This window comes from Crinia signifera, chromosome 1 (genome assembly GCF_055691185.1).
Source record: "Crinia signifera chromosome 1, ASM5569118v1, whole genome shotgun sequence".
NCBI classification, from domain to species: Eukaryota; Metazoa; Chordata; class Amphibia; order Anura; family Myobatrachidae; genus Crinia; species Crinia signifera.
The window spans coordinates 183,037,248-183,054,972 of record NC_139217.1 but is presented as its reverse complement, the minus strand read 5'-3'; the positions used below and the strand labels follow the sequence as shown (position 1 = coordinate 183,054,972).

Sequence of the window (17,725 nt, the reverse complement as noted above, 5' to 3'; positions counted from 1 at the left end):
TCAAGATCTACCAATGGTCCACGTTTTCCAAATCACCTAGCTGGTGCACAGCTGTAGTCATTAGTAACTGTCACATTTTTAAACCTGCTGAATTCCTACTATAGATCCACAGGTTGCCTGAAAAACATGAATTGTTGATAGTTCTTGAAGGCAGGTTTGGACACCCCTGGTCTAGAGTGTGCCCAGCTTAAGAATATAATTATTATTATTAAAAACGATTTAGAATCATGTTTTGTTCTATATTATTTTGAAGATCAAGCCCACACATTATTTCTCTAATACAGTAAGATAAAAAATATTTGTCATTAGTAAAGTATTCAAAATTGTTTACCTTAATGTATTTGCATCTCTCAAATATAGACAATAAGAGCAAAAAAGCATTATCATAGAATTACATTTCTTGTCAGTTTATATATGGTATATGGGATAATGGGGCAGATGTATTATTGCGCCCCTAACGTTTTTAAAATTAAGGGTCCTGCTTCTGCTGCTTAACGTGGAGAAACGGGTACCCATTATGGGCAAATGTATCACCCTCCCCCTCCGCCTATAAGGAGAGCTGTTATACCCAGCAAGGCCATGTTTCTGCCCTGCTGGCTTCCTGTTAATTCTAACACTGATTGCTATGGGTTTACGGATACTTATTTTCTAGTTGCGGGCACGCATGCACAATGTGAATGTTGCGCTTGCGCAGTCGTTATTAGCGATCCATGCTGAATAACCCCAAATGTACCCTTACTATAAATTCTGAAGATATTACAAGGTACGGCAGATCTCAATGACCATATGACCCAGAACTGACCTAACAGCCATGACAACTAATGGGGCCCATATATCTACGGGCTGATGACAAAATACACTTTGGAAACTTCTCTTTTTTCAAGACTGCATAGATCTCCTCTACTGACATATAGGGCTACAAAGATGTTCTATTGTAGTGATGGCTAACCTTGACACTCCAGCAGCTATTGAACTATAAATCCCAGCATGCCCTGCATCAGTTTTAGCATGGCCAAATAGCAAAACTGTAGGGCATGGCATGCTGGGATGTGTAGTTCAACAACATCTGGAGTGTCAAGGTTAGCCATCACTGTTCCATTGTATCTAGATGGGATGAGAGCCACAGCAACCAGATTCTACTTCATATTTATTTAGCACCTACTAGAAGATAATAGATATAATCTGATTGGTTGCTATGGGCAACATCCCATCTTCAATAGATTCCCACTTTAGTAAATTTAGCCCATACTTCATTTTATAAGCATTTGATTTTCTTTTATACAATTTTGGTACTTATGTAGTATCTGGGCGCCCGATTTTTTGATTGTATGCCTTAAGTTAAGGCATACAATCAGATGCATCGCATCGCATCGCATACGACCATATCGCATGCGATGCGATGCGATGGACCCGATTTTTCCATAGGATTCAATGTTAAAATGGTCTGAGTCCATTTTAACATAGAATTCAATGGGAAAAAGGGGTCCTTTTCATACCCCTACTATCCAAGTGGGCATGGAGTTGGATATAAACCTGTGGCGAGCGTAGCGAGCCACCGAGCCCGAAGCGTGGCGAGCCCCGCGAGGGGACACAGAATACCGTTCGCTCGCCACGCTTCGGGCTCGGTGGCTCGCTGCGCTCGCCACAGGTTTATATCCAACTCCATGCCCACTTGGATAGTAGGGGTATGAAAAGGACCCCTTTTTCCCATTGAATTCTATGTTAAAATGGACTCAGACCATTTTAACATTGAATCCTATGGAAAAATCGGGTCCATCGCATCGCATCCGATTTGGTCGCATGCGATGCGATGTGCCCGATCCGACCCGATTTCTAAATCGGGCGCCCAGATACTACATAAGTACCACAATTTTATTTTCCTACTGAAAAATATACAAACAAAGCATGGATTTTTCTAAGATTGGATGCTGCAGGCATCCAAAATTGGGTGCAAGGTCTGCAATTTTTTTTAAACCTGGCACCCAATTGAATTCTCCCCTCTGGGCCAGATTGTAAATTGGGAATAAAGCAAGAAAGATGAAGTACAATCAATGTACACCTGGAAAAACCCTTACAAAAATTCCATCAGGGTAAACACTGGCTGCTTTTGCATGTAGCCCACAAAATGATGGACTGCTTTATTTTAACAATAATGACATTTAGATTTGAGAATGGACACACCTCTCCTAAATCTAAAGCAGGGTACAGGGTATTACAATTTATCATTACAAGATGATTCGTAATGATAAATAATTCATATCGGATAGTATGTATTAACTACTGCATATGCTCACCCCCACAGGCCGGCAAGGACATCCTCTACTGTACATTCATTAGGCTTAATCTGAGGACATCGTCAACAACAGCATTCTCCCGGAGGTGGTCACTGACAATATATCGTTGGTTGTTTGGTAGATTAAACAGTGTGTACACACTGTATGGTTTGACAGGAAATGCAAGGGAAAAAATTTAAAATATCATATCAATTGCACAAATTCTAGTGTGTGCCCAGCTTTAGTCTCTCTGTTACATCTGCCCCACCTGCAGTGAAACATGGTATGCCAATGTGCAGAATCACTTGTTCTTCCCTATTCAGAACCATGCCCTTAGTGATATCAATCATGCAGATGAAAAGCTGGCACGGGCTCATTAGCTGTAGGGCAAAAGTTCTGGAGGTGGGATGCATTTATTGGCATTGGCATATTGGCAGTCACAATACTGACACCGACATCCCAACTAGCGACAGGAGAATGATGTCTGAATGCCAAAATCTGTGAAGATACAGATGCCGGAATCCCAACTGCCGCCAGTGATCCATATGTAATCTGGGACAGGAAGGAGTTATGAACGCATTCTCTGATGCCACAAAGTGCTGAACACATAAATATTATTAACATTATCAATGACCAATTTCTATTTGTCTGTGTTACATTACAGCTCAGACATATAAAGTACATGCTGTTGATACTATGGAGAAGATATGGGGGAAGTGGCAAACATCTGGAGAATAATGTAAGGCTACTCACTAGCTAACAAAATGTTTAAATGAGGATTTAAATGTGTTAGTGAAATATGAGAACGTAAGGAGGGATTTTAACTCTATAATTGAAAAGGAAATATGGCAAATAAGAAAAGGGATAGCATTGAGAAAACAGGTAATGATTATACATTAGTCTGTATCTATAAGGGTCTATGGGCCTGAGTCAGAAACAGTATTGATGCAAAATGCATTTGGCCAATGCTTTAAGTCTGTGCATCAGCCTGAGGCTCACCTTGCATGTACCCCGATTCTCTGCACTCAGAAATGCAGCATAGAATGTCATGCAGGGTCTGTGGATTTTAGTGAAAAATCCTGGGAGGTGACGAAACACAGGTTGGAGACATAGGGCCTTATTTGGGTTCACTCTTTCTGACAAAATACTTCTTAGATGGACAAAACCATGTGCACTGCAGGGGGGGAGATGTAACATGTGCAGAGAGAATTAGATTTGGGTGAGTAATTTTGTTTCTGTGCAGGGAAAATACTGGCTGCTTTATTTTTACACTTCAATATAGATCTCACTTTGAAGTAAAACCCCACCCAAATCTAACTCTCTCTGCACATTTTGCATATGCTCCCCTGCAGTGCACATGGTTTTGTCCATCTAAGAAGGATTTTGTCAGAAAGAGTGAACCAAAATAAGGCCCATAGAAACTACACCTGACAGATGCTGCAAGTGACTGTCTCAGTTGTGCAAATCAGACAATATGGGTGGACGGGATGCAGTTAAAATCCCGGCGGTCGGAATCCCGACGCCGGAATCCCGACCGCCGAAATGCCGACACATTCTCCCTCCTGGGGTGTCCACGACACCCCTGGAGGGAGAATTAATTAGTGTGCCGAGCATAGCGAGGCACCGGGCCCGCTGCGTGGCGAGCGCAGCGAGCCTGCAAGGGGGGGCGATCCACGTCCCCCCCTTGTCGGCATTTCGGCTGTCGGGATTCCGGCGTCGGGATTCTGAACGCCGGGATCCCGACCGCCGGGATTCAATACTGAATCCGGGTGGACAATATGAACTTTGTAAACCTGTTAAGGATGAGTGCCCAGAGCAATTCAATTCTCAGCGCTGTAAACACACTAGTGGACATCTTTCACACCATTCTGAAGGTGTGAAGGTGTGAGTAAAGTCAGACTTAAATAGAGCATATGGGGCATTTGCAGTGTTAACACGGTCACCTACAGCATCACACCTGGCACTGAAAATGCAGTTTACTGCAACTAAGCCCAAGGAATTAGTTAAGGAAAACCGCATCTCCTGACTGATGTGTTGGTAGCAATGTGTACAATTGAATAGCTCTGGACACTCATTTATGGAGCTTAACAAATTTGATTTTTCTTTTCTCTATGGGGAACGGGGTTGTATGTGATACATTGCATGTGATCCTGCCACCCAGGCTCAAGGGGGGATAAGATGGCCATACACTGCTGGAATACATTGCAGTAGTATATGGACACCTTTAAAAAAGCAACAGAAATCACTGGTAAAGAAGCCTGATTTAAAATTGATTTCTTCTGGAGTTTTAAAACAATCAGTCAACGTTTCTAATGATCAGCAGCTTGGAAACAACTAAATTTAGTAAAGCTGCCCCAACCATTTTTGGGGGCCTGTTTTAGGCTGCATCTGTGATCCCGTAAACAGCTGCAATATTTCAGATGACTTACTTTCCACTGCCAACCTGCTTGATCATAGGGATGTTTAGAACTATGATATTTGACTGGTCTGTAACTGAAGTGGCTTCTAAGTATAAAGCCACTGAATTTGCACAACTGCCTGTGAGCATCTCAATACAAATCCATGTTGTAGAGACATTGGCATATTTGAATCAGGCCCTAATAGTTTGTAAATGATGATAGGTCCAATTTACATCTTCCGTCACTGCATTTATCAAATTAAATGGAATACATTAAGGATATGCATAGTGCTTGGGGAGAAGAGTAACAATAGCTCTGCAAATCTTATATTCTGCTTTCATCAGTGGGTCCATAATCTCACAGAGAAAAGATGTTGACGCACATTTGGATAAACCACATTTATTATCTCATCACTGGCAATACAGGAGCTCAACAATTACAAATGTATATATTGATTATCATTACTGGAAACGTGTTATATGTCTTTGTTGTTTTTTTTTATTTCTTTATCGTTATAATTTTTAGATATCTAAGACAATAATGTCCTACCTACTTATTGTGTGTATTGAGACTGACACCAGGGAAATATACCAAATCAGAATGCAGCATGTATGGGGGCATGGTTGACAAGAGTTGCCAGGGGAATACTTAGCTGGAGGTCAAATAACGCTGCAGTAACATTGTACTAGCGATAGGATCAATATAATTACACCTCTGAATATCTATGAGCCTGACTAATGCTTTAGCAGATGCTAAATTGTACATAGGTAACATGCAAATGTTCTAGCTGCCTGATAAATGTTTAGAGATGCCAACAGACTGTATGCGCAAATCCAAGTGGATGCATAAAAAACCACACCGGTCTTAAGGTGCCCATACACTAGTAAGATTTATATTCAGATCTGGCTGGTTGGAACATAAACATGGTTATGGATGAGTGTCAGTTTTCCAGCATTTCCAAGCAAATGGTCAACTGTCATTTGCTCTCATCCATAACCATGTTTTTGTTCCAACCAGACAGATCTGCAGATAAATCTGCGTGTGTATGGCCACCAAGTTTCTGCTTAACATCATTCGTGCAGAATGGCAGTAATGATTTCTAGTGCCCAGGATTAGCTCTGTTAAGAAGTTACTCCTGTGCTAAGGGCCCCATTCAGACCTGCAATTTTTGCAAATGGACAAAACCATGCTGCACTGCAGGTGGGGCAAATGTGTCAGGTGCAGAGAGAGGTCTGAAACAGGCCCTAAGTGCCAGGCATGATGCTCTTTCTGCGGTTACTGGCACCAGCAAACATCCCCAAAACCTTACTTAAAATCAGATTACTGCTCACAGCTCAGGATGGTGCAAGCAAACTTGTGGCAGGTTATGGGAATCAGTTGAAATACCCCTGCATTGACCCGCTAACTGATCTGCTCCAGCACTGCCTGTAATCCTTGACACTACTCCATACACAGATCTCCCAGCTATTGTATATGCTACATTAGATCACCAAACATGCCTTCCAGTGCACTAGTGACAGCTGGAAGTACTTGGAGGGATAAGATGCCTATACGATGCTGCATGTACTTTTGTACTAGATCACATCTAGTACAAAGCGCACGCTGCTGTACCACCTCGCATGCATTTTGTACTAGATGCTATGTAATCTAGTACAAAAAGTACGGAGCACATCGCTTCGTGTATGGGCACCATAAAAGTTACATCTGGGGTGTATAGTTCAATCTCACAAAAAATGCCCTTATTATTTGCCCTCTCTACCATACACTACCATGTTTGAGGTGGAGCAATTCTAAATACTGATGACAATCAAGTAGATAGAAATTTGGGAGACTCTTCCGGTAAACATTTATTAATGCATAGCCCCTAAATCTCGTTAAGTGTGACCCGTCCAGTGTTTCTTTTGTTTGCTAGTAAATTCAAACTTCAATCTGCTGCTACAACCTGAAATTATACATTACATAAATAAAAATATCCTATTTATTTGTAAAATATATTATTTACAGTAGGTAGTTATCTGCCAACTCAGCAACACAACTTAAAGGGTGTGCACACAGGGCAATTTGGCCAGACGATTCTGACTAGATAGTCAAAATCGCCTAGGAGTTTAGCCAGAATCGGCCCATTGTGTACACTGCAGGCAATAGCTATGTGCGGCTCCGCTGCATCGCTATTGCCCAGCCAAATAGACTGTGCAGCCAAGTAAAATTTGGCTAAGCGAATGGGTATGGCTGCCGTCTATCTCCGATAGCTTCTACACATCTTGAGTTTGACTAAAGGGCCATACACACTACGCCGACCCCGCAGCGGCAGGACACAGTGGGGAAGGGGGGAACCGCCTTCGGCAAGTGTATACACACTTGCCGATGCCGCACATGAGGGGGGTGACCGTGGTGGGGGAAATGACAGTCATGCTACCTGTTGTTCACAATGTCCTCCCTCATCCGAGCAGGTTGAATGAGGTCGTTAATGACGCACGGGAGTGCGTATCATTAACGATGCACAGAGTACACAATGGAAAATATTGTTCACAACACGAGCCCGTATGTACGTGTGGCTACTACACAACACAAACACAAGCAATAATATTAAGTACATGCATCACTGCAATCTGCGTTAGGCTAAAGTGTCTGTTTTAGACACGTCCAGACCAGACCACGTCATGACAGACTAGTTAAAAGCCTGTCAAAATGATGAATTCTGCAATGTACTTTCACTTTGACCTGTGACAGTTTTTAGCTCAAACTCTCTCCACCCCACCCTTAGTCCCTATCTACGTCCAATCTCTGTATTCGCAGCTCCCCCTCTCCATAGCCAGCAAGATTGAAACACATCAGTGTCCCTGGTATGACATCTTTTAGCATACAAAGGAGTAATTTGGTCAGTCAGGTGGCCTCTAGTGGTCACTGGCAGTACTTCAGCTCATAGAGGTAAGGAGTAGTTAGCCATAGATTAGATACGGTGCACAAAGATATAAAATACTTTGTAAACCCATCACAAAAATAAGTGAGGTACTGTATTAGATATTTGTATTACTGAGCATAAACTTGCTGTGGAATGCAGAGCTGGAGAATCCCCAGGACTCATATAATCATACCATCTCAAAATATTACTGCTAAGTCCTACCGGTGCCTACAGTTTTAGGGTCATTTCTATTTATGCAAAGCAAATCTCACCAGCATGTTTAAAAGGGAAAGTTGGCTTCTGACTTCTCTGACTGGTTACATAAATTGAAATTGGTATAATTCTGTTCAAGCAATGCATAGGAAAATATACACAGTAAATTTCTCTAAACCAATATTTCATCCTCCAGGCACTTTACAGAAAGAATTATGCATTCAACTGCTAGATGAGCATTACAGCACTCTTGCAAAGCGGTGCAGCCTCAATGATTTAATGTTTATTGTAAATTCAAGGGTGAGTAGACCACCGTTACAGGGTGTTCTCCAGCACTTGTGCTTCTGACTGCTAGAGTGCCCGTAGTGACTCTTTATCGCACCCCAAACACGGATCCATTATCAGAACTGCTTAACATTGCAAAGTATTATGCACACTAAAAAATCCATACAACTATAAAACACAAAATGATGAATACACGTCATATTTCAGATATCTCACAGCGTGATCTGTGCATCAGACATCTCCAGATTACCGGGGGTCTGGGTCACTGGGTTGACCAAATTAAGGTCAACATGCATTGGGTCTATCACAGAAGGTGGACAGGGCTTAGGTCGATACATGAAAAAGGTCGACAGGGTCATAAGGTCGAAACAAGCATTAGGTTGACAATGAGTACGTCGACAGTCAAAAGGTTGACATAAGTTTTTCACTTTTTTTTGTCCTGAATTTCGACACGCACCGCTGCGCTCGCCAAACTTCGGACACAATTCTATTCTCCCTCTACACCCTAGTGGATGGTAGGGCGTGGAAAATCCTGTCAGCACATGTCAGCTCAAAGAAAAAGTGATAAACTCATGTCAACCTTTTTTGACTGTTGACCTTCCCATTGTCGACCTTTTGACCCTGTTCACCTTTTTCCTGTCGACCCAATGCATGCCAACCTTAACCCCTTGAGTTGTGGGTTTTTCTGAGGCAGGACAAACCTACCAGGGCAGGTTTGTTCAGGCAGCTCGGGGGGACTCGGGAGCCCGAACTCCCAAGCAATCCTGAGCAGCCCCAAACTTTCCCGAGCAGGGCCAGCCGCCGGTGCCTGCTCACTGCAGCAAATGGTAGCAGGGGAAGCGGCAGCGGAGCTCCAGAGTACAATCGCCGGAGCGGAGGGGCAGGGTGACAACAGGGGGGGGGGGGGATGTGCCCCTAGAGGTGGTGCGCCAGTGGTGCACACCTACATTCTGGTGGTATTCCCAGAAATTTTCTGGACCAGCCCGCTGCAGCAGCACAGCTCAGCCTGGAAAGTTTCAGGGCATACCACCAAAGTGGGTAATAGTGTTCACCTAAGGACCGTATACTGTGACAAGTAATTATTTAATGAATGTGTTACAGATAAATTTTAACATTTCCCTTTCTATATTAGTTATTGACATCTTGAGAAAGTCTATAATCTTGTCTGTGATAAAAGCAATTTATTTCCCCATTCTGTCTTAATAAAGAACACGGATAGAATCTTAGCATGTCTGATAATAGCATATGCTTACAGGTCCAAATTAAAAATGTTCTTGTGCAACAACATATTAAACTTTGCTTAAAAATATTATGTTAATTTTATTAAAGTTGTATTTCGGTGCTGCAGTATAGTTTTTCAGAAGCAGCTTTAGTGTTTATTAAAACAAGAAAGCACATATTGCTGGAGACCACCATGATGGCATCACTGACATCTGGAGGAGGAATTACAGGGTCAGTCAGGAAGGCAAAGCATGCAATGGCTGATGCACACTGCCTGATTAATTCATCTACTACTGTGGCAAGGTGGACTGCCCCAAGTTTACTAAATAGTTAATGGCCCATCAGTTTTTCCAAGGTATGTCATGCTTAAGGAAATCTAGCCTTTGGGACTTGCCATTATTTACAAAGTGCCAACATATTCCACATTGTTGCTCTTTAAGACACAAGCAAAGGAAACCTGCAGTGAATGCACAATAGCAGTTCAATCCTCTCTGACATACTTTTTGCAGCACCTGCGTGACATAACACTCTTCCAGCATATAAATGTTTGCTAGAAGGTTAAATAGTATGATAATGAATTGTGACAACTATAAAACACATTGGAGTAACAAGAAGGCATATATGAACTGTTCATTATAGCATTCCTAGTATGTTTTATTAACTACAGCAGTGTTCTTTCCACAAAAAACATGCAAACAAGATGGAACCAGCCACTTGCCACTGAGGTAGATACTATTTCCAATGCCATAGCAATAGACTGCATACATTTGCAGTGGTACACTACAGTATCCATAAATAAATTGAATTCAGGAAACTCAAAAACACCTGTGACTATCGCATCATTCATCATCATTACTGTACACTTTTTTTTATCTTTACCATAATTGAACAATTATGAACATCAATTGGCACTGCTACCAGCTTGCATCAAACTCTTCAGCAAAGACCTAAACAAATACTTTGTTTATCAACAGGCCAGAAAAAGGAATAGATGACTAAAACCATATACAAATAAATGATACATTGCAGAATCTTGCTCAATGGTGTGCGCTATCTTATACCATAGAGCAGCCAGCACTTGTGCCCGAATCATCCGGGCAAAGGGTGCCAGTCAGGTTGCTGGTGTTAAAACACAATTTGCACCCTTCACCCTCAATTGAATCTCCCCCCCCCCCCCCCCCATTGAGTGCAGTGATCTTCAGCATTTCACAGGTAAAACCAGCATTAAATACACTGGCATTAGCGTTGCCTGAAAAATGTCCAAAGTAGCGCACACTATAATAAAAACCATCATAAACTAAAAACCACATATCATAAATCATTCTGTCAACTGGTTATTGATTATATGGGGTAGGGAAAAGATGAAACGTCCATCAGGTCAATGGCTTTATTAATATCAATAAAACAATTACCACTTTACTTATGCTGTGTACACACGGTGAGATTTGACATTAGATTTTGACTATATAGTCAAAATCACATGCAGATCGCACAGGTTTTTTACCTTTCGATCCCGATGCGCGCTCCCGGGACAGCACAAATCGAAACCCAGATAGACAGGGCAGCAATGACTATATAGTGCAAATCTAATGCAGATTGAATGAATTGTATGTAAATAGTACAGAGATAGAAAAGATTGCATAGCACTCAAATCTTAAGTCGAATAGCAAGGGAATCTCACGGTGTGTACACACCATTAGTTTAAAACATTAAAAAGGAAACATTTAAACGAAATCTTTAGGTATCCGGCACTCTTCAGAAAGGTGGTATAGAACATGAGTTGGTGATCCATGCAGGCTGAAGCTGACCTCATTTGGACAGTGCTCCTTATACCTCGCCTTGCAGCTGCAACATGCTAATGGCAGGAAGTGTGTGATTCCAGACTATAACCATTTTCAGAAACGTGCTCATTACTCAGGCATTTATGAATGAATGGAGCAACCTTTCGCGTCTCAATTACAACAGAAACAACCCAGTGTTTCTAGCAAGTAAAAGCGAAAATCAATCAAACTGAGCCGTTCATATCCCCAAATATCACTGTTGACAAGCTTTTATGGCCTGTATTACAAGGGTGAAAAATCACAGAACTCCATATAGATTCCCCCAAAAAATGAAATGCAATATATGAATTAGGGGCTATGTACACTACAAATAAACATTGCTTCATGCTCTACTTCCGCATAACCAAACAAGAAAGTGATGATTGAGGTCAAATAGGTCATGAACTGGTGGCTATGCAAAAATAACCAAGCACATATACATTAGTGTACTTCGGTACGAGAACATTTGGCAACCATTAATAATATATCTTTAGTAGAGAGCAAATGCAATTACTGTACAGTTTTTTCACACACGCACACACACACGAGTAAGTATTCTGAATATATGGCATAAAGTTTATTGCAGGAATTTTCTCATTGGTTCAGTGGTTTGGACTTTACAGGACATACGAATGTTTCATTTCAGACAAGAAATAACATATTTTACAAACATTTGTATGTATAATTTAATAGGATGGGGTACGAATACAGCAGCTCTTAAAACACGATCTTGTAACACTAAAAATAAATTCATATATCCACTTGGTTCAATCCAGATGAAATCACACACAGAAACATCATATACCTCCCCGCCGCTGTAAAATGGCAATGCAGGGTTAATACTTTATACGTGTGAAGAAAAGTTGCCAAAGTGTCAATTGCAAGAGCGCACACACACATTCACACAAATAATCTCTCTTGTGCACATATAGCTGCGAATTAAGGACAATCTCACAACCTGAAGGAGGTATCAGAAAAGGGGTAGTGTGTCTTGAAGCCAGACAAGAAACACTGAAGGGGTGGAGGGACAGGGGGAAGCAGGGAGCTGGGAAGGCAGGGAAAGAAAGAATCATCTCCTCTGACCTCTAGTGAAGTGCCAGGTTTTTTCTTAAGCTCTTCACATTTCCTAAATTTGCAGATCTGGTGTCCTGTTTTCCGGTTCCTGCAACTGCTGCAGACTCCACAGTTGATGAGCCTCTTGCAGGGCACACAGACCCCACACCTTTTCCTCTTCTTCTTGGCAGGGTTCCCGCCTGCTCCCGAAGAATTATTCTGCGGGCAGTCTGCCAGATTGGCAATTTGAAACGCACTGTCTGTGACGGCTGCCGAGGCTGCTGCGGGGGAGTGAAGGGCTGTCATGACGATGACCCCTGGAGGTAATGAGATGCCCCCTAGAGCCGGAATAGCGGAAAAAGTTCCAACGCGTTCAGGGAGATTCATTATCTCTGCTTCAGCGGCGCCGCATTTGAGCTTGTTCATGCATTCCCCTGCCAAAGGTCTGCAGTGTTCAGGGGATAAGGTGGAAAGGAAATTATTATTTGCCATTTGCAACGACTCTGGCGCTCCGCCAGGCTTTCCCAGCCTTTGGGAGTCGTTTCTGTGCATGCTGGTCCTATTAGGGTTGATAGCGGCTGATTTCCTTCCCCAAAGCATTGCATTATCACAGTTCCAAGGAGACATGCCAATCCGGGCACTGGGGAAAATAGGAGTGGTGATCCTGGCAATCTTAGCAGCCTGGGGAAATCCACCATTGGTTTTGTAAAAGGTTGCAAAGGATCTATACCTCTCCATTTCCGAGTTGTAATCCATGAGGCTGTTTAGTGCCCCCTCGACCAGGTTATCCTTCTGGAGCACAGAAGCCTCAGGGTTCTGTCCATTCTCCACACAGACATTAGTGTTCATATTGGACATCTCTGAGGAGGGTAGGTGGAAGGGGGTAGGAGGGGAGAGAGGGGGGAAACCACCGAAACTGCTTAATTCAGTCACCTTTATTTCTGGTTGAGACCCTCTATATGCAACTGGTTTTATTTATATTTTTGTTGGTTTTGTGGGTTTGGGAGATGTGCCTTTTATTTCTTTCTAGGTGATTTTTCAGCAGACAGCAGTTTGTCACGGAGCATCTTCTTGTGCATTATCACAAACGCCAACTGTTCCAAGTAAAACAAAGAGGATCATTCCAAAAAGGTGCAGGGGAGAGAAAGAAATAAATATACTGTCAAGATCATTTCCGTCACATTAATAAATACGATTCCCCCCAACCCCCTCCTGTCCCTGAACATAATTGAATTGCATAATAGCATTAATAGCTGGATGGAATACCTGAAAGTGGTGAGGAGGGAGAGAGGGGAGGAGAGTGAAATTGGGGGTGTTGACAAATGCCAAGGGAGAGAGAAAGTACAGATCAAAAGACATGTAAATCAGAGATGGAAAGGGTTATAGTACCTCTAACCAGAGGGCATTTAACGTGATGAAATGCATGAATAAAGTCTTGTCAAGGCACGGAAATGCTGGAAGGCTGCAAGCAAAATGGTCTTGAACAGAAAAACGAACAGGAAATTAGCAAATTAAGTGCTGAGAAAGTCGACAATGCATTAGAGTATAAACTGAAGGCAAGCACAATGCTACTAGGAGCCCGCCTGTATACAAGCTCAACTAAAAAGGCAGGGAAAAATAGAAACTACCAGCTGCCACAGTGTCCTTCTGTGTCTGACGGTCATTAGTTTGAATCCCAGCACAGCTGGCTCTGCTAGGGTCTTAATTCAATGTACCAAGGACAGGTCTCAATTGGAGCAGCCATTTAAATGGTGGGGAGTGGGGAGGTGGGCCCCTGCAATGTGAGGGAGGGAGAGCGGATGGATGGAAAGAAGAAAAAGAGATGAGAAAGGGGCCAGATAAAAATAAGTCAGGCAATTTCATATTCTTCTGGTGTTATCTAAGAGCGAGCAGCTGTACTGAGGCTGAGCTTTTTACAATCACAGAATGAGAAGCCCTCTGCATCCCTAAGCCCTGGTGGCAGCACAGTGTGAATAAAAGCTACCTGCACTAGCAGGACGTGGCTAGGGGGAAAGATGCTCCATTGTCTGGGGATATTTAGCTGCCCGCTATACAGTTAAACCTAGTTAACCGCAGATGCTGCCTATATTAGTTTACTTAGCCCGCTTGATATTTCAAACTTTTCTAGCATATGGCAGTCATCTGCATAGCAAACTGAATAAAAGACTAAAAATACACCTATATGCATCCTAATGAGCCATGCATGTTGTCTATCCAATCACCTATCACTGGAACAAGCCACCTGCATTTTCCAAAATAAATAGGAGTGTATATTTTTAGCCAGGGACACTAAATGAGGCCAAAAAAAATTTCACACTCAGATATTCTAAGTTCAAAATGGCTATCAATTAAACTAATTAAACACATAATTAGATTAATGAGGCATTTAAAAGCCTGCCTTAGTAGCACATGACTTCTGCAGATGCGACATTGGGAACATAGTATTATTGTGTGAGCAAATCTTAAATCTAAATGAACAGGAAATAAAGATGAGCCATGGATCTTTTTCTATTTAAGAAGCATCCTCTGGGAATATTGATAGGCATCTGAAATCCCAGAAAGACCTTGCTCTTTCTGCCAAGAGGAAGCACCACTGTCTCTGCCCTCTATCAAGGAAAGAGGAGACTCTACACTCAGAGGTTTGATAGCAGTACAAAGGCTGCCCCAAAAGGCTTCAGGCTAAATGCAACCGAGAGACGCTGTAGGGAATATGAATGTATGGGACATTCTACAGTCCCCAATAATGCCAATGCAAATCACATGTGAAAACTTGCATACTCAAAACTAGTTATGCCAAATCATGTGTGAAAGATGATGCACATTTCTGATTGTGCCAGCAAGCTGACCACAACACATGTCCCTGTGCAGACATTTCCCACACAAACACAAGAAAATAAATACCACATTTTTTTTTATTTTTTTCAGTTTGTGAAGTGCTGAAAAGTCATGTAATACTGTCAAAAATGAGTAAGTGTTCAGGTGACAGCAGCAGAGGTGTACCAGGTAAGGTGAAAAGAGGAAACCAAGTAGAGGAAGGCAAAAATGCAGCAAATAGTTGATCCAAGATCTCTTTAATTATTGTGTGTATAGTTATTACACTAGAAACCCACAGTGCCAAGGGATTGTTCAATATTGCATGGCTGCCACAGAGATCAAAGGTCATATTTAACATCCAGGGGGAGGGGCGGGTGCAGATTAATTAATAAATGAATCCAGCAGCACTTACCCATTAGTCACAGTACAGCAAATCAGCCCCACACTCCTAAGGGGCAAAGGCACACAAACATTCACAGGGGAGAGGAAGGGTGAGAAGGTGCAAGACAGTGACAACAAAATATCTGTACTTACCACTGTATGGAGGCTATGTCAGGGATCCTGCACGCTGGTGTGTGCATCTAATTACCCACACATATCACCTTGCACAGGAAGAATAGGGCACCAAGTCCAGGTGCACTACCAGATCCAGGATACCCACTTTAATACTTCAAATTAATAAAAAAAAAAAAATGAAATTAAAGAAAAAAAATCTACAAAAAAAAAAAGAAAAACAAAACAAATGAAATATAAGGATGGACACGCAATATCTGTATTGGGGGGCAGACAGGTATGTTTATATGTTGGCTGGGCAGGAGGTAGAGGGAGAATGAGAGCTGGGGGGGAGGAGGAGGGAGTGTATTGTGCTGCTGGTGGTCTCTCGGTGGTCCCTGCTCTCCCCTCTGTGTGTGTCTGTAGCTGGCTCTCCCTGTGCTGCTGCTGCTGCTCTCCAGTCAGTTTCCAGCCGATGTGTGTGAGGGAGGGAGGGAGGCAGCAGCCTGGGAGTCAGTCAGTCTCTCTCTCTTTCTCTGCGTGTGGCTGAGAGGCATGGGGGGGCTGCGAGAGGGGGGAGGCAGCGAGAGGGGGATGGGGAAGCAGGAGGAGGGAGGGAGGGAGGGAGGCAGGGGAGAGAGGTGGAGAGTTATTGGCGCCGAGGTGAGGAGGATGCGGGGATGCGGACACCTACTGATGATTGGCTGCAAATTACACCGGGAATCAGAGGCACACACGCGGGCGCTGCTCCCTGTGTAGTCCCCTCTCCCCCCTCCTCCTCCTCCCATCACCTCCTCCTCCCTCCTTCCCACCACAGCTAGTGCTGCTGCTGCTGCTGCTACAAATCCTCTGTGCTCAGCTCCAGAGCAGCCGCCGCCACAGCCACGTCTGCCGCTCCCCCCGCCGTCCTCACCAGGGACACGGCTGCTGCTGGCTGCAGCACCACCATTAGCATCATCATTACTGTCCCGGGGTCGCCGCCTCCTAATGGACAGCCTGCCACATCCTTACATCACCCGTATTCCTCTGCTCCCTCCCAGCGTCACACAGGCCGCTACACCCGCGCTGTGCTGCCAGCATGTTATTGTTTCATTGAGAAAACTGTGCGTGTAGTGTGTGTGTGGCCCCGGGGTGTGATAGCGGTGTGCGGGCATGGCTGGGCGCATCACTAATTACTGTCATCAGTATTAGGCACACAGCACTAAACACCCTGTACTCCTAATTATTATATGGCACGGGCAGCCCCTTCTCCCGTGTCTGTGGAAGTACCAAGATTGTGCACGGTTATATAATACTGGCATGTGTGTAATTGCGCATTCGCTTCATTATCGCCAATGTTCTATAGACACTTTTTAACCAGTTACCTGCCAGTGGTTTTGTTTATACCATATACATTGTTATACATTGTTGATATGACAGCATACAATACAACTTCTTATACACCTGATTTAACCATCTTCTATGTTGTCTTAGTTTCATTAATTAATTGAATGTTTGTTTACATTACATTTAGCTGGGTACACACTGGCGTTCCCAGGGGGACTGATGTTTAGTGTATGCACATGCGCAGAAATGTACATGCGGCCACAGTGAACAGACTGTTCTCCGGGTGCACGCATCCACCAGACGGAGGACGGCGGCGGATAGTCGACCCCATAGTAACACCAATCGTTTGATGGGTGTTTTCATGGAAATTGGCCCATGATGTGGGTGCCAGGGGCGGCCAGCTAATATCACCGGATGCCAGCTGCCCGCCCACTTCCTGCTGAATGTCCACTCATTTCTAAGGTTACCTATGATTAACCTCAGATGTGCGTGGGCCTTCCACATCATTCGATGGTTGGCAACCATCATATGATGTGGGTGTTCCCCCATCAAACAGAATAACCCCCACTATACGATTTGCGGCACCACCAAATGAATGATCTACTGCTTACATACTGATCGATATCGCTAGCGATATTGTTTATTGACGTCACCAGGTACCCCCTTCAGTCATTGGCAATATAGTCAAAATTATACTGCATGTTTAGGCAACAGGGGGCTCCTTAATAAACCACAGGAGCAATGGCCCTGATTCAGGTTGGCTCGGTAAGCTGTAAACATCCCAGCCTACGGAGCGCCTGAGACGCCGCCCAGCTGAATAACCGTCCCCGCTATACCATATGAGAGGATGTGTACGAGAACACATCCCCTAGCATGCTTCCACTAGCAGGAGAAATCATTGGTCGTCACCAACCATTGAATGGTGTC

The 17,725-nt window shown here is 43.4% G+C and overlaps 1 protein-coding gene across 5 annotated transcripts in view; it reads right to left on the bottom strand.

Annotated features, from left to right (window-relative positions):
* CXXC4 (CXXC finger protein 4) overlaps positions 1-16,590 on the bottom strand; it is a 158,774-nt gene extending 142,184 nt beyond the window's left edge. Inside the window, exons 1-2 of one of the 5 annotated variants that reach the window (XM_083178910.1) lie at positions 15,515-16,586; positions 12,197-13,260 (exon numbers count right to left, since the gene is read on the bottom strand). In XM_083178910.1, coding sequence (XP_083035036.1) covers positions 12,197-13,024 — 828 coding nt within the window. In that variant the 5' untranslated portion in view covers positions 13,025-13,260; positions 15,515-16,586. Of the gene's footprint in view, positions 1-11,666; positions 13,261-13,555; positions 13,934-15,514 lie in introns of those variants that run through there. The other 4 variants (XM_083178931.1, XM_083178921.1, XM_083178892.1 and 1 more) reach the window with 4 other exon arrangements.
* Positions 16,591-17,725: the final 1,135 nt, after the last annotated feature.